General features: G+C 40.4%; 2 protein-coding genes across 3 annotated transcripts in view; one reads left to right on the forward strand and one right to left on the reverse strand.

Moving 5' to 3' along the window:
* LOC130173696 (non-muscle caldesmon-like) overlaps positions 1 to 14635 on the forward strand; it is a 29154-nt gene extending 14519 nt beyond the window's left edge. Inside the window, exons 7-15 of the mRNA XM_056383186.1 lie at positions 313 to 336; positions 528 to 569; positions 1433 to 1464; positions 1868 to 1952; positions 2336 to 2476; positions 3506 to 3604; positions 4075 to 4158; positions 5119 to 5215; positions 14318 to 14635. Coding sequence (XP_056239161.1) covers positions 313 to 336; positions 528 to 569; positions 1433 to 1464; positions 1868 to 1952; positions 2336 to 2476; positions 3506 to 3604; positions 4075 to 4158; positions 5119 to 5215; positions 14318 to 14343 — 630 coding nt within the window. The 3' untranslated portion in view covers positions 14344 to 14635. The remainder of the gene's footprint in view (positions 1 to 312; positions 337 to 527; positions 570 to 1432; positions 1465 to 1867; positions 1953 to 2335; positions 2477 to 3505; positions 3605 to 4074; positions 4159 to 5118; positions 5216 to 14317) is intronic.
* Positions 5698 to 16887, reverse strand: LOC130173559 (mucin-2-like). 2 transcript variants are annotated; one of them, XM_056383071.1, is made up of 4 exons: positions 16564 to 16887; positions 16133 to 16173; positions 11780 to 14033; positions 8364 to 8684 (listed from the first exon to the last, which is right to left on the reverse strand). In XM_056383071.1, the coding sequence occupies exons 3-4, from the start codon at positions 14022 to 14024 to the stop codon at positions 8506 to 8508; spliced, it is 2424 nt and encodes an 807-aa protein (XP_056239046.1). In that variant the 5' UTR covers positions 14025 to 14033; positions 16133 to 16173; positions 16564 to 16887; the 3' UTR covers positions 8364 to 8505. The 2 variants fall into 2 exon arrangements, with proteins under 2 accessions (XP_056238962.1, XP_056239046.1); XM_056382987.1 differs by having other exon boundaries at positions 5698 to 14033; positions 16564 to 16886.
* Positions 16888 to 17276: the final 389 nt, after the last annotated feature.

Below are 17276 nucleotides of genomic sequence, written 5' to 3' on the forward strand. Positions count from 1 at the left end.
GAGATGGTTTTTGGCTCTTAAAACCACAAATATATTTTCTTATGGATCAACACTTCACATAAAACACAGGAGAAGTGTAAAATATGGACCTTTGAATAAAGTTAAGACAACCATCAGATTTTAGAGACACCATGATTGGAAGTTGAATGTTTCTAACTGCACATCACAGACATTTAGATCAAGTGTGGAGAATCTGAACTAGTTTCCCTGGAAAACTACATTTCCCATTAACCTGTGTTGATAAACTCACTTTTTTTCTATTGTGTTGTGTTGACTATCTTGTCTCTTTCATGCTCCCTGCTGTCCCACCAGAAACTCCTCATACAGTTTTACCCAGTAAGTACCTTGCATGTATCAGCTGACTGTTAATCTCTGTAACAGTTTGCTTTTGATTTGATTTGACGCTTTATGTTTGAAACAGGAGAAACTTCCTGCATGTCTGAGTTGTACTTACAGCCATTAGGCCGACATGTCAGAGCTGCTGGATCCTGCAGTGATCACTCACTCAGCTCACTGTCTCTTTACAGGATGAAGTCAACAGCAGAGTCTCAACAGACGGAAAATGCACGGTGAGTGCAGATATGGTCAGGGTCAAAGGTCAGCAGCTGCCTAAAGATTACAAAGGTTGCAGGCATGGATTGATTATCAGAGGTTAAAACTCTAGCAACTTGCAGTATGCAGTATGTATTAGACCATCACGTTTCTCCTGTTTAGTGCAAGTGTTGCTTTGCTTCTATAGATTGACTATCAAACACAGGCCCCCTGACCTCTCTTTGTGTCTGTGTTTGAAGTCACTGTTGCTATTGGTTGTTTGAATGTCAAAGAGGCTCAGTTAAAGACACAAAAACAACATAAAGAGATGTAAAATTATTCCAAAGAAAAGCAAAATGACAACAAAGACACAGAAAACCACTCCAAAGACACACAAAACAACTGCTAAGACAAGTAAAATGACTTCAAAGAGATGAAAAGCATCAACGAAGAGACATGAAATAACTCAAGTCAACTATGTAGAGATGCAAAACAACTTTGTAATTGTTTTGGGTCTCTTTCAGTCTGGGGGTCCTATATGCATGCCTCTGTTACTGTTTTATTTTTCTTTCCTTATGTCATTTAAAACAGTCAAATAAACAGAAACAGAGTCTCCCTCTTGAGCAGCTCCTTTTAATTTAATCCATGTTCTAGATTTGAGGGGTTCTTTTAAACCCCACCCTTAAAAACCAGCCAGTAAGGGAACATAAGTTTCTGCTTTGCTCGATGAAAAAAAGTCAGTTTTTATTTTGTACAAATAACAACTTTGTGTCAGTTTGTAGGTCTGAACTTCAGCCTGCTTCAATAAAGCTCTGTGTTACTGCAGGTTTTTTCCCATGTGTGGGTTATAAGGATAATTCCTGTGAGTTTTAACCATTGATTGTCTTCATTCTTCCCTCAGATCATGGAGAGAACTGAGTCTTTGAGGAAAAGGTGAGTCTGTGTTGATTGGCCATGAGATAGATTTAAAAGCAGGACGGAGCAGTGTAATAAAGCAACAAACCAGACCTTTAGAAATCTGTTGTTCTTCTGTGGGTTTGACGCAACCATCGAGATTCTGTCGGCCTCCGGCATCACTCCACCTCTTGGAAATGTTCCTAAGAATGAAAATCTAATTTAATTGTAGGTACAAAGAGAAAGTGCAGCGCTCTTCAGATTAAAGTCTGATTTCTCCTAAACAGACACACTGCTGATAAAAAAAGCATAATTTGAAAATTATAATGTATGTCTGTGTGTGTCCATTTTAATGCCTGTGAGTTTGTGTGTGTCTCAATGCAACTACATGTTTAAATAAACTGATAATACATTTAATAATAATTAATCCATTCTTCTTAAGCACCAACAACACAAAGAAGACGCCGTCACCTGTTGCTGTTTCCAAGATTGACAAGAAACTGGAGCAGTACACACATGCTCTCGAGGTAGAACCCCACTGAGTTACCCTTTCCTTTAATGGGAATTTTCCTTTTTATTGACTTGAGCAATAACCATGTATTTGGGGGAATTTTTATTGTGCACCCTGAAAGTTCTTCCACAAACTGCCAAGTGCAGTTTTACCCTTTGGAATAATATGAGCAACTCTTACATGCTTGTTTTGTTCTCTCACGCTCTTAAAAAAAAACTATAATGGATTAATAGCTCCTCACTGCAACCCCACCACTGACTAAACTCAGAGAGGAGACTGTTTTGGTGTTGTTACTTGAAAAGGATGTGATCTTAGACCCAGCTCAGATTTTCTGTACCCAGTTTCAGGCTATATCCTCAAATCCTGTACCTCAAACTGTTCTTACTTCATTTTCCTCAGGTCTCCTCAAAGGAAGGCAGATCCGGCGGTCAGGTTCTGACGGATCTGACGAGTCCCACTGAACCCGTCGCCTCCAAGAAGAGCCTGTTTGAGGCCGGAGAAGCCTGGAACCAAAACGCCATCTCAGTCGCAGCATCTAAGGTTAACAGGTTAACTGATGAAGTTAACTTTATCAGTCACATAATCTATAACTTTTCACATCACATCTGATAAATAATTCTCCTTTCTTTTTCTCATGTCTATTGAGGAAGAGTTTAGAAGTTTTTTAAGTGAGATTGTGTAACAGTAACAGCAGCAGCCTCTATGGCCACCAGTGGTAATTACAGGACACCGGCGCATTAAATCCTCTCACACTCACACATCATCTCAATACAAAACGTACAAATGAGGGACTAAGGGGCCGTTAGTCTGCTGTTCACCAGCTTTTCTTTTATTGTTAACTCAGTGTGATTAGATAAGTTTGTCGGTTTCAAGTTTTAATTGTTTATCACTTTCAGAACTTAAAGTCATGAGTTCAGTTGATTAAATATCCCATGGATACTTAACTCATCAGTTTAAGTTATGTAGAAACATTGATAGGTTAAAAGTAAGATTAGATTAGAGTTATTCTCATGAGTTATGGGGGATCATACTGAGGGACATTAGTGCTGGGTTTATTGTCATTTACTGTGAAGCTTTCATGGGAGATAAAGCTTCACACAATAAATTGTAATTTTAAAAAAATGAATTTAAGTGGAAATGTAAACATACAAATTGGTGAACACTTCAACTTAGAGTAACTTAACAGAATCATAAACTTTTGAGTTGTGCTGATGTGTGATGTTACTGTAACTTACGGGAGTAAAAACTATAAGTTAGACAAACTCAAAGCCGAAATTTAAGAAGTTAAATTGCTTAATTCAAAAGTTTGTTGCCTTAAAAGTTTGACTTTTCTCAACATCGTCTTTTTTATCAGTGTGGAATAGCTCATCTAAACAAATTTGTGTTTTGGAGGAAAATAAACTCACAAACAACAAATAGTTAGTAATTGGGAAGACCTGCCTACCCATAGGTGGTGTCCTTCATGTAAGGCCTAAGCGGGGCACCACCCATCACATATAGAATTAAAGTTTCTTTCCTTTGGGCGAGATTAGTTTTTTCATAGTGATGATTTCTTCGTTTCTGTCTCAGGATGCAGACGGGTTAAAAGTCGGTGTGGCTGATCTCATCAATCAGTGGGTGAGAGGAAGTGATGATGGCAGCAGGTGCAGCTCGCCCTCCAAACCAGCAGTAAGTCAGAATTTACCTTCTAATCCTGTGTTTATTTGCGTTGTTATCTTGCATTACCTGGTGTGTTTGACAAGATGCACAAAATAGTTTACCCCTGCACTGATCTTTTCTCACCAAGTTTAATTTCTGTGACACAAGATTTTCAATAACTGTTTCTGTCAATCTCTTTTCTTCTTAGCTTTCCCTTCAACATGTCTGAATACTTTCTCTGTCTTTACTTTACGTCAGGTAATTCTGATTTTGTTTCATGGCTCTTTTCAGTCCACATTATTCTCGGCTCCTCTCTGCTTCATGCAACCACACCCCAGACTCCCTCCATGTGGTGTAAATCATCACAACTCAGTTCTGACAAACACTCTATGAAAGTCTGCCCCCTTGTGGCAGCAGCAGCAGCAGCAGCATCTTACAGTTCATTCACATGGAGATCATTAAAGCAGAGATGACGTTGCTGTATATTGTTGTATTTGCAGGAAATAAAACCCGGTGGTGTTTTAAACAAGAAAAACCTTTGGGAGAGTCTCGGTGACCCATTATCTCCTGGCAAGGATGGAAAGGTACGAATTCACATCAGAATCTGTTGCCTGGTGCTGGTGGATTACTGTTTTTATTACATTCATCAGACAACAGTGTTTTTCCACAGCGGCCTGCAATAAATGAACGAAGCAAACTCCACTCTTTTTATAATTTATATTAAAGTTGACCGTTTAAATGAGTAATGCTGCAAAATTTCATTCATCCACAGTCAATTCCCCTTATTCAACTGATAGCCTCCTTGAAAACCAGATGTTGCACAATAAATTAGTCATTTAAAATGTGATTTGAGTTTGTGGTTCCCAATGTGAGGAGTAGGACCCCCTAAAGCAGTTGTTCCTAACCTTTTTGGCTCATGACCCCTTTATACTGAGGCAATGTCTATTCGTGACCCCACTGCCACAGGTTATAGCCTTAATGTGAATGTAAATTATGATTAGTTCAAGCAAAGAGCTTTTCATCTGGAGAATTTTCAGAGATGAAAATAGTCCGATTTTGTGACAATGCGTGTAACAGAAATTATCTCAAGATTAATCTGAGAGGTTACTCAAGGACTGAACGAACAAGAAAAAGATCTGTCCCATAAAAGAAATTGCTCATTGATACATTTCCCATATAAATGTGATCAGAGACACTATGAGAGCTGATGAAGAAAATAGAACAAATAGACAAAAAAGACTCTTCTAGTTCCTGTCTTAAATTAAAATGAAATTAAAGGTCAATATTATTAAGTTATTAAGTTTTAAACTTCTGATCTTTTATTTTTAGGAAAAAAGATTTACCACATCAACTTATCACATATCTGCTAATGTATTAAATGCTGGAAAATATGGAAAACACAGGCAGATTTTGGAGCATAAAAAGTTCAAAGTGATGTTTTGGATTGTTCACATGAGACACTGAATGAAGGAAGAAACTCTGAAGTCACAGCATAAGTGTCTGTAAACATTTCCATTAACACTGTTTTATCAACTGTATTTCAGGAGAGTTCCCCTGGTAAAAGGTATAAATTTGTCGTGACTGGTCACGGCAAGTATGAGAAGGTTTCTGTTGACACTGAAGACGTGAACTGTCCGTCAGGTAAGGAAGTTCCTCAACCTTAATTCTGTAGCAAAACAATGAAAGATGAAAGGAATGTTTTCTGGCTGTTGTGAATATTATCTTAACACATAGAATTAGTGGCTCCAATGTTGGTTAAATTCTGAATTTATAAATGTGCAAAGCCGGTGAAAGTTCTTTTAAAATTAATGTAAAATAGCACCAAATGTGGATTAATTTGCCACTGAAAATAGTCCCCAACAAAGTCACTATTTACTCCCGTTTGAATAACTAAAGTGCCCAGCTGTATTAAGAAATTAATTAGCCTTTTTAAGAAATGAAAGTATACATTTGTGAGCTAATTTTAAATATTTACATACAGACTAACGCTGTTGGCTTTAGTCTTTTAAACCTTTCAACTACAGCTGTAACTACTTCTGTTGGAACTTGCTTTTAGGATATTTTCCATGCCAGCTGAAGCATTGTGATAAAAAAAAGAAAAAAAAAGAAATACAAGACCACAATTTCACATTCAACTTTATGCATTTTTGAGAATCACACATTAACAAAAATATATTAAGTTTAAGCATCAGTGTAATAAATGGGGCCGTAGTTAGCTTATAGGGGTAAAGAAGCCCCTCAAGTAAAAGAAATTCCACATCATGATGGTCATCCTGTGGAAAACAATTTTAAAATCCAGTCTAGAGACAAAAAGGGTCAAAATCACCTCTACAACAACATGCTACTACAGCAGCAATATCCTCCAAAACTGTTAAAATATCACATACCACGTGTAACATCTGCCCTCTTCCTCAAACTGTCACTTAATTTCCTTCAGTCTGTCCTCCTACAGCAGGCCTCTAATCATCATTGGTATTCACTTCCACATCCTTATTACAGTCCTAACTCAGTAATGTTGTTCATGGCCTGGACGATCCATCACAAAACAGGAAAATACAGTCCACCACCAGAACGATGCTTGTCACTACGTTTATCTGTTACACTGACTGGAAATATTATCATGTCATCGCAGTTGGATGAAAACGATTAATCTCCAACTTTCTGGATCTTAGGAAAACAGTCTCACACATACATACTTTCACATACTCTCATAATACCTGAAAATACCACAATTTTCCACAAGACTTTCTTCAGCTGGCAGAAGAGCTTGAGGTTTGAGTTGAGTTTTCACAAAACACCAGTGATATGGTGAAACAACAATTTGATTGTTGGATGTATTAGGGCTGGGCAATGATGGTTAAAATTTACACCAAAAAGCAATTGTAATGTCAGTTATCTGAATGCAGTCTGACTTCCCCTTACAATGTAGTCAATTGGGATCAACAAAACTTTACAGTCTACAGCCAGATACTAAGGATCGCCAAAATCATTAGAATTAATCGTCTACAGACCTTGAATATCTGTAGCAAACTTCATGGCAAACCAGCCAATAATCGTTTAAATATTTCATTCTGAACCAAAGATATCAATCTCATGGTGGTGCTACAGGAAAAGTCAGACGATCAATAGGATTCATCCTCTGGGGATGATGAATGTTTATACAAAATTTCTTGGCCATCCGTCAAACATTTGTTGAAATATTTCAGTCAAGACCAAAGTGGCAGACCAACCAACAAACACACCCAACTTTTCCAACCCTCAAGACACTAGAAACTAAAATATCTAAGCACCTATAAATCGGATACCAGACTCTGTACCATCATATGTTCTGTCATCATAAGAGGTTTTAGTTACCATGTTGCCCAACCTCACAATGTACCAGCATGTGTGGTTGTAGTTTCCTGCCCTGATCGAAAGCCCAGATATATCCCACCACATTGCCATCCATACCTGACTTGCAGAAACCTAAATCTTTTCTGAGTAGACCTTTACCCTTCATTCATCTGTACTCCATCATTCAAAACCCATCTGCCCTGTTGTCCAGGAATGTAAAAGCCCTATTTATTACAGAGATTAAAAACTGCCTACCAGCGGTGTACACTAAAAGCCTCACTTTGTTTAGAAAAATAGAAAAAGGTAGAGCATGACAAATGAAACAATCTTTTACCTATCAAAGTATCTACAGTTCATGCATTCAACACTACATCCAATCTAGGCCATCATCAAATGAAAAAAGAAAAATCTAACCAAGTACAGTTGCAGAGTGTTCCTTGCTTTCTTTGCCTTAACTTTTCATCTTTGTTTTATTTTTTTATTAAAAGTGCAAAGACGCCACCCGTGTATCACAGCTCTAGTAATATTGTTGACCTCTAAAAGCTATCACAGGTACTTATACACTAACTACATCCTCGATAAACACAAATGATGAGAACATCAGAAATATACCATTATTTTACATTGGGATGAATTTTGTTTTAGTGAAATTTCTTTGATTTAAAAGTAAAAATTCAAAGACCAATTGGGTCAAGTAGATGGTGAGCAGTAATCAATAATGCTTTTAATCTTTTTTTTCCCTTTAGAATAATCTACCTCCTCACTGTAGCCCAAACTTATAAAAGTAACTTCAGCTATTCTATTGCACAAATGCACAAATGGTTTTACATTTATTATCTATTTTCTTCCAAATTGTCTTCAGATGATTCCTTTCCTATGAGGCTCACTCTCCTAGCTGAGATCATTGCATCTTTTTATCTGTTGATGAATTACACAACAGAGAAATCTTTTATCAATACTGAACATACTTTTGCATCATTTCAAATTACATATCTGAACTTTATTTTGGATTGAATCCTCTGGCTGTTCTGTTGAAGTCTTTGCGTTCATCCTCCTGAGTTTTGCGTTTTATCAAACCCCTTTCAAACACTGCTGCTATTTTTGTGAGCGGCTTCTCTGCTGCTTCTTTAAGCTTCCTGGCATCAAAACGTGGACTGTAGAGTAAAATTGGCAGGCGATTGACAAAAGAGGGAACTTCTGCTTGACTGTCTTTGGAGGCCTTTTTCTTGTCTGAATCTTTCTTGGTGGTGTTGATATGCTGCATTATTCTCTCTTTGGTGGAGAACATCTGAAAGAGGAGGGCGTCCCACATCTTCAACGCCTTGGGACCTTCTTTGTCCTTCGCCACGACGTCCTGATTGGCACATTGGTCTGTTGACGACTCTTCACTACCACCTTGATCTGTTTTCTCATTGCTGCCACTGGCATCAACCTGAGATTTAGCCTCTGGCTCTGGAAACGTAGGTTCCTCCGGCTCAACAACCATGTGTTTCTTGAGCCGTGTCCACCCACTGAGCTTACCCTTAAGACCTTTCAGCTTCTGGGCTGCCTTCGGCTCAGCGGATGAAGGGGGTGTCTTTGCAGTAACGATCTTCTTGTCAGAAGTTGAAGATGCAGTTGATGTCGCTGACTTCGTGGAGGGTTCGGCTGCTGGGGCTTCCGTCGGTACAGGTGTAGTTTTGGTCTTCAGAACGTCCTTGTCCTTCAGTCCAGTTTTTTGTTGAGATGGCGGTGACATTCCTCTGTTTGGGGATGGAGCTTTGACTGAGACTGAGGCCTGAGGCAGAGAGGCAGGAGTGGCAGAGTCAATCACAGCAGCTTTAACTATGGGTGGTTTCATGACAGTATCTGTTGCTGGCTCTGCAGGGGAACTGTTCTGTACTGGTAGCTCTGTCGCAGGCTGAACATTACTGATGTTTGAGCTAATCTGGACCAAATCGGAGGGAGACCTTGAGAAATCTCTTTTTACAACTGAGGGTTTCGTTTCTACAGTGGCAGAGGAAGGTCTTGATTCTATCTGCTTAGTGTGAAGTTTTGCTTTTAGAGAAGGTTTACTGGTATTACCGGTCAAAGGGATAGGACTAGCTTCGATTTTCAGTGGGGAGAGTTTTCCTTCCTTATTGGAATTTGATTCTATGTTTGTTTTTACCTGTTGTGTTTGGGAATGTATTTTTACCTCAGGGCCTGAAGAGTCCTTAGTCGTGGGTGATTTTATGTCGAATTTTGAGATATTGTCTGTGAATGACTTAGCAGAAGGCTGAACAGCAGTAGTGGGTGTATTATTTTGAATAGGTTTGATGGGAAGGTTAATCTGGTCTTTCATAACGACTGATGAGTGTTTTGTTTCTGTAGTATGATTTATAGAGATAGGAGTTTGAGGGCACTGTGGTAAGGTTGGAGTATAGGTCCGTGTAGGGGTTCTACACACTCTTGGCTCGGGTAGAGGGGAAGCTCTGGTTGCAACCCAAGGTTTAGCTACTGTACGGGGACTTAATGGGGTTTTAAAATCTCTGTTGGCTTCACTAAGAGGCTGAATATTTGTAGCAGCGTAGTTACTTAAAGCAGGTTGTAAGGGGATTTGAGTATGAGTGTTAGTTTCTATAGATTTCTTTGTTTCAGTAACATATTGCTGAAACTGTTTCACTCCAGTCTGTGAGGTCACTAAATTTGCAGAGGATTGAACATTATCTTCAGACAGCATCATATGACCTGGCATTGTAATGGTTTGCTGTTCTACACTGGTATTAAATATGTTAGCTGTGATATAACCAGTGGAAATGGAAGTTGTTGTCTCAGTACTGGATGTTACAGAGTGTTTAATTTTTGTCTTTGGACTTGCTAAAAATTTATTGTCAATAATTGGCTGGATGAAAGGGGATTGTTCTTTTACATTTGTTTTAGTTGTAATTTGAGATGCAGATGTCTCAGATGATCTTTTTACACGGTTGACAATGTGTTCACTATCTGCTTGCGAGTTTGAGTAGACTCTTGGTTGGGCAACAGAGCCAGAAACAGATTTTGCATCAATGGGTAGTTTTGTTTCAGATCGACTCTCAGCTCTCCCTGTTCTCATCTGAGGGCTTTTTGGTGGGACATGCCTCATGGTAGGGCTAGACGGCACGGTCGGTTTGCTGACCTGCACAGTATTAAATGTTGGTTTACTGCTCACTGCTGGATCTGTCATCATTGGCAGAATACTTTCTGTGTGAAGCTTGTTCTTGACATTGATTTCAGTAGCATGAATACTGTGAGCATTGCTGCCCAAACTTGATTTGTTTGACTGTTCTGCAGTAGATCTGCTGTGTTGGACAGCCTCTACACCTGCTGGTTGTCCAGGTGAGACTGTGTCTGTGGAAGACTTGTTGACAGTTATTAATCCTGAGCATGGTGCAGTGTTGGTTAGTTTGGCTTCACTTCTAGGTACAGTCAGTGCCACATTTCCTTTTGAAAGATTAGAAGCTAGTTTTGTTTGAATGTTTTCTGCTCTAATAGTTGTAGTGGGAAGATGCTCTGCTTGCATTTTCCCAGTCAGTAAACTGATTCTTTGATTGGTGAGTTGTGGATACCCTTCTGTGTTTACTGTTGAGCTGCTGACTCTGTTAGTGTTACTGTTAATATAAGCTGGATGTTTGGCTTCTATATTTGCTTGGCTAGACAGTATTGCATCTTTAAAAGGGATATTAAGGGTGGTTTCAGTGGCTTGTGTAATCTCTGTTGTAGTTCTGCTAGAGTTTTTGTAGAAATGTAGTCCTTGAACAACTTTATCTCGGCCACTGGGTCCTATGCTACTCGGTGTGCTTACAAGTATATTCTCAGTAACTTTGGTTGGCTTTTGGGGCTCTTTTATTGGCACATTTGATGAGCCGGTCTCTAAAGGGAATTTAATGTCTGACATATTGTGTGATTTGGTTGCAATGATGGATAGGCCTGGAAGTTTGATTTCTGTGGTAGGTTTACCCAGTAGTGTAGTATTTACAGCAGATTGGTTTGGTACAGTTGGTTCTTTAGACGATTTCAAAGAGCGACCTGCTTCAGGAAAATTTCTCTTTATTTCTGCTGTTTGACTATGACTGTAAATTTGAGTTTCTGCACTGAGCTGTTGTATGAATTTGGTGCTTTGCTTTGCTGCAGATACTGTGCAGATACTGGACTGTGCAGAACATACAGAAGCTGTGACAGGCTCATGTGGCAGCGTAGATTCTGTGGTAACAACAACTGGTTTAGAGACTATATTTGATAATTGGGGCTCAGTGCTTGTTTTGTCAAGAATATGTTCTGTATTAGCAGCTATAGATGGCAAAATGTTCCCTACATTTGTCTTATTGGGTAGAATAACCTCGCTGCTTTTTTTGCTTTGCTGGTTAACCTTTTCCCTTTGATGAGGTAAGATGGTTTCAGTAACCACCTTACTGGACAGTGGTGTTTCTGAAACCAGTTTGGATGTTTGTTTTATTTCTAAAATGAAGGCATCATTTATGATGGCACTTCCTGGGAATTTGGGCTCTAACTTTGTAGCAAGGGATTGAACAACCGGGTTTTTTTGGTCAGGCTTTGCAGTGAGTTGAACATTGAAACCATTGACTGTTGATGGACTGACTTCACCAGCAGTTTGGTAAGATTGGACCGGCACTACCTCTATTAGTCCTGACTGTTGTTTTGCATTTGTGACCTTGAATTCTCCTTTTGTAGGTGTTTTGTCAAGATTGTCACCATTCCCTATTGCATTTATCCCTTTTGCACTATGCTGTTTTTCTGCCATTGAATCTACTTTCAGTAAAGGCAAGAAGGAATTCAACAGACCACTGCTATCAGTCAGGCATTGCGTTTTATTTAGTGCTGCCTCTATAGAAAATAGTTGTGTGTGTACCTCACCTGCTTTAGGTATTGGTATTGAAGCCTCAGAGTATAAGGCTTTTGGTGTGGATACATCACTTGTGGATTGTTGCATTGTTTTCTGTGCCAAGCCAAGATGGAACTCAGGTTTTATTGTGTCCATGCTAGACGGTTTAAGTGATTGTATTCCAGTACTGTGAGCTTCAGAGTGACTTTCCTCAAACACATCTTTGCTACATGTGACCGTCCGTTCAGGTGGATGCTCTGAATCCTTTGGAGATGACAGAGGTTGTAAACTCTGAGCAGCAGAAACCTCCACTGAAGCGGAAAGGTCTTGATGCCCATTGAGTTGTTGTGTTGCATCATACTTTGAGATGTGTGATTCATCAACAGCTACTTCTGACTGTGCTTTGTTTGATGAGGTTTCATTAACCCTGCAGGGTACAGGACTGTGATGAGATGCGATAGTCCTAATCCCGCCATAGGCAACATACTCAGCTGGAGTAAGTCCGTAATATGTTGATCGTGATTTGGGCTTTGAGGTCGCTAATGACATTTGAGTCTCCAATAGTGACGACAAGGACTTGCGTGCCTCAAACACAGGAGGTCGATTAGTGGGCGACATGGGACTTGGACTAATTGGTGCTTGCACTGAAATCACTGGTGTAGGGTTTAGATCTGAAGTCTTTGGTACAGAGAGAAATGATGGAACCTTTGGCAAAGGTGAAGCTTCACTTTCTGCAACTTCATATGATTTTAATTTTGGGGTGATTGCTTCTATCAGTGTTGGTTTGACCACAGCAGATTCAGGTGCACTGATACTTGATGCTAAATTCTCTCTGTGGTACAGCCCTGTATTGGCAACGCTGAGACTGACTGTACTTCTTTGAGTTTGTTGAATCTCTATCTCTTTGTTATTGCTGGCTTGTTTGATGGAAGTCATGTGATTAACATCAGTTTGCTTAAGTTCTTCTGTGGCAACAGGAGGTTTACTTGTACCACTAGTTTGAATTGCTGATTTGTGTCGTAGAGTCTCGTTAGGAATAGCGGGAGCTTGCAAATCTTGGGAGCAGTTGAAAGCTGGACTTGCAGCAAATAAAAGCGGATTAGGTTTGGATATTTCAAATATAGGTGTGGATACTTGAGCTGGTTTACAAGAGGGGGTCTTAGGTCTTCCACTTTGGGTCCTGGATACAGACAGTTTCTGATCAGTTTTCACTGCTGACACAACTGTTTTGTCCCCATGTACAGCAGATAATGATTCTCCCTGGTAAGTAGCATTTGTTACTGTAAGGTCCTGGATGGAGGGAGGTTTAGAGATTTCATAAAATGTTGCCTTTGATGTATAAATCCTGGTTTGTTGGGCAGGTCTTGTCTCTTTCACTGCTTCAACAAGTGATATTTTTGAGGCCGTTATTTCAGGCGACATCTGGCTTGGTACAAAGTTGCCATTACTGGTAGGTCTGGCAGTCCAAGACGATGTCTGGTTCTGAGGGCTGTCCTTTGAAGCGGTGTTTGTCTCCCCCTGGCTGGGAATAAAACGTTGTGTCTGGGTGTTTGAAAGTGATAGCAGCACTGGAACAGGAGGTAGGTCTGCAACTTGAGAAGGTGCTGGGCCTGGGCCACAGTTGGGGGTCAATGGGAATAGGGTCAGGCTGTGAGTTGATATTTTAGGGCTGGACAGCGACACAGCAACTGAAGGGACTGTTGTGACTGACCCATGGGAATTTGGTGTCATGTTTAAATTGACACCAGAAGGAGGAGGTGGTGCTGGGACCTGCTCAGGTGGTGATAGGGGTGGTGAAGCCAAAGGTCGCATCATCAAAGGAGTCACCTCATCAAATAAAAACGAGGAGCACTCATACAGTGGAGCCACCAGCTCTTCAGAAGTCCTTTTCTGAGCTGTGTAGGACTGAGGGGGCAAGCTGCCAGTTTGACCATAGGGGTTGCTCTGAGGATGAGGGAATGCAGGTGCACAGTGATCATAAAGGGAGCCAAAGGGGAAACTGGACACTGAGGAGTCTGCAATGTAGACTGAATCTGGTGTCTTTGGTGGGCTGGACTGGTCACTGTGCTCGAGGTCTGTGCTTGCTTCGTTGACAGGTGACAAACAGGAGCGAAAGGGGATGGGCGTCTGAGACAGACTGCCTTTTTTCTTGGCTCTCTTCTTCTTGAGTTTCTGAAGCCTCGCATTGTCTTTGCCTGGTTTTGGCAGCAAGGGCGGAGGATATTGCTGGGAAAGGTCAGGCTCCAGCCCGTTAGTGTAGCTGACTTCCATCAGCATTTCAGATTCCTGCAAGACAGATGAGAATTGTCAGTCTATCATACGCAAAACATATATTTATATAATAACAGGAAAGCAATCAGCAATCAAATTGTTCTTCAGAAGAGCCAGTCATGTAAACATTGTTTTCATCGTATTTGCTTGATAACAAATATGATTTATAACAAATAAAAAATATTTCTAACATAATTTATTGTCAATCTAATAATGAGTCAGAGTTTTCCAAAGAATCTGAGCCAAGATCCAACAAAATGTCTCATGAAATGCTGATAATCTTTTTTTTTTCTTTACAGCTGGACAGTTCTATGAGGATTTGTGAAAGACGTCTTGGACTTTGAAGAATTTTGGATTGTGAAAGAAAAAAACTTTAATACTGCACAGATTTTAGCCACTATCACTCAAGCCTTAGATTGGAAATGCTCTTAAATCCTGTTGTAATGATAAATTTCCTTCAACAGTCTGTTACCATATTACAAAAGGTAAAAAGGTAGGGAGTCTTTTCTCTGTTTAAACTGGACAGGTATTTCATTTTATCTTGTGAATAATATCTCATGGTTCTTCAGCAGTAGCATATCTTTGAATAAGATGAAATAAAATCAATTAAAATCGTTCCTGGTGTTTGATTCCTCAATATTTAGCTCTCAGAAAGTGTGTGTCTCTGCTTCCATCCACTGTGTTCTCTGTATAGTTTATTCAGCTGCTTGCCAACTGCACTGATTTAACCCATGCTAATGGCCCTGAGACAAGTCTGCAGCTGACTTTAGAGAACTATGAGCTCGCATGACAACGGGCTCATTAGCAGGTTTTGAAACTCTTAATTGGGTCCTTAAGATGTTGCATGGCTACAAGAAGCGTCACTGGTGGAAATAGAAAGGCATGTAGCCTTATGGCTTATGGCAAGGCTACTTTGAAATGATGACAAACTACTTATGAAAATAGTCACTCAAGGAGACTGTCAAATTTAAAAATGACCTCTGCACGAAATAAAAGTAAATCCAAAGGAAGATGATACAGGAGGGTGGCAAGGGTCATGCATGGAAGATGGGTGTTTGCATTTAGCTGGTGTTCATAACCAAAGAAACTTAAAACATGAGCAGCAGTAAATGGGGTTCAAATTCCTTGGTAATTGACATTACAAGCAAACAATAAGAAGGAGGTCAAAGGTCAGAGGCATAATTAACTGACAATAAACGTAACATGTAACAGACATCCCTGTGCATCCGGGATCATATGAGACAGAGATGCATCAGAGCTACAGAGGGAGTTGAACTTTGATGCACATATTGTATGAAAACTTACATAAAAAAGATAATTAATACTCAAATTTTATGAGAGTCAGTTGGTTGTATTAACTATATAATATAGAGTACATTTACTTGGTTGTCTTGAGTGTCAACATGGGCTGGATTGTTCTCTTTCAGTCTGAATATTGGAGTATCTTTGGGTGACGCTAGAAAAGGGCCACAGTCTAATTTTACACTGAGGGAAATAAGAGCAAACATCCTGACACCGAGCACCTGCTGCCTGCTGTCCCACTCTCACACAAACAGCCTCAGTCTGCTGGAAATCAATCCGAGGCCCAAATCCTCTCAGAGCTGCTCTGACCGTCAGCTTAGCCTCGTGTTTCGGAGCGATGATTCTCTTGAATTTTTATTTATGACATATTCACGCCGGTTTGGTCAGCAGGATAATCAAACCTAACTGGGTGTTTACTGAAAGTTTGACAATCTCTGACTGACAAGATTATAAAAGCTCCAGCATAGAAATAACTCCTGTGAAGTGTGGTCGCTGTGAATTGAAACACCCTGAGATGTTTATCTTGTGTAGAGCAAATGTTTAAAGTGAATCCCTGTTGTCAAAGTGACTCCTGCAGTCACAGTGACAAGAAGGCCAGCTGACACATGAGATGTCCCCCTTTTAAGGCTCTGGGGTTGGATATCTGGGTCCATTGGTGCAGCTCAAAAGAGGCAAGTATAAGATTAGCCTTGCGATAAAACTGTGCCATGACCTCAATCTATCCACCTTTGAGGAATTCAATTAAACAAAATCGAGGGCCAGCTTTTCATCAATCATCAGGTTGTTACATTACGAATCGGAGCAACACTTACCTGCAGTGGAAACAGGTTTTGCTTGTGTTTTGCTGGACAGGCTGCAAAACAAACAGTGTAAGTGTAAGAAAGGGGGAATAGAGACACTTTATTTATCTACAATTTAAAACCATAAGTGGATAAAAAGGCCAAAAAGTATAATTTAATGTGCTGGTGTGCAGGTTTTTATAATGGCTGACTCATGCTTACATTTACCTGCCATGGCACAAAATTGTGCCGAAGCAGACAACATGGTAAACAGTGCATTGCAAGCCCTTCCTCTCATGGATATATTGTTTGATATGCATCATGCGTTTAAGATTTCAGATCGTGCACGTGCCAGTATCAAATCCTATGCACCCTTTGCAAGTTAGCACCTGGCTAACGGGTCCGGAACACACTGCAGTACCACCAGCTTGTCAATCAACAGACACTGAGTTTGACTGGTTTACCTTCGGCGAGCGGCTGTCGGGACAAACTGCTCTCTGCTTGTTAATCCCGGCTCAGAGTGCCACAGGGCCGTCTCATCCTGAAGTGAACTACAGCCTTAGGGAGCGAGCCACAGTGCCCGTTGCCGCTCCAAAAATAAAACTGTTGCCTTCAGTGTGTGTTGCAGGGGGCAGATGGGGGTTTCCAGGCCACCTGAGCTGCCCGATGTGCAGCCCCTAAAGGCAGTCGGCAGCCACCTCCACCTGAGGGAAGGTGGTCACCTGTGTCGGCTCAGCAGACCGCAGGGGGACAACCAGCATGTGAGGAGGACATGAACCCTTCACATGGCATCGATAAGTGTGGGGTCACTGCTTTTTAACCCAGCCCTTCTGTCACACTGTTGTTTGCAATTCCCCCCTTAGTACTGTACCTTTAACTCCCTGCTGCAGCTTCTGACCATGCTCAGGCTTCAGGAACTATGACAAAGCTCTTTTTTGAAAACAGATGTCTTTTAAGCTTCTACAAAAACAGTAGTCACAAAACATTTTTTATCTCTCAAGTTTGTCTTTTTAGAAGTCTTTTTACGTGTGACTACATTGTTAGCTTTCTGTTTTCTTAAAAAAGTGCTGATGATCACTGACAATCAATATTGTTCCATGTTGTTGCAGTACAGCCTCCGACCACATGTGGCAGTGTTGTACAGCGCACAGCAGCAGCACTTCATTCAGTGCAAATT

The sequence above is a fragment of the Seriola aureovittata genome, chromosome 1 (assembly GCF_021018895.1).
Source record: "Seriola aureovittata isolate HTS-2021-v1 ecotype China chromosome 1, ASM2101889v1, whole genome shotgun sequence".
NCBI classification, from domain to species: domain Eukaryota; kingdom Metazoa; phylum Chordata; class Actinopteri; order Carangiformes; family Carangidae; genus Seriola; species Seriola aureovittata.

What these genes read in the sequence shown, in the direction of transcription:
- LOC130173559 (XM_056382987.1), bottom strand. Translation starts at nt 14,024, where the DNA reads ATGCTGATGGAAGTCAGCTACACTAACGGGCTGGAGCCTGACCTTTCC.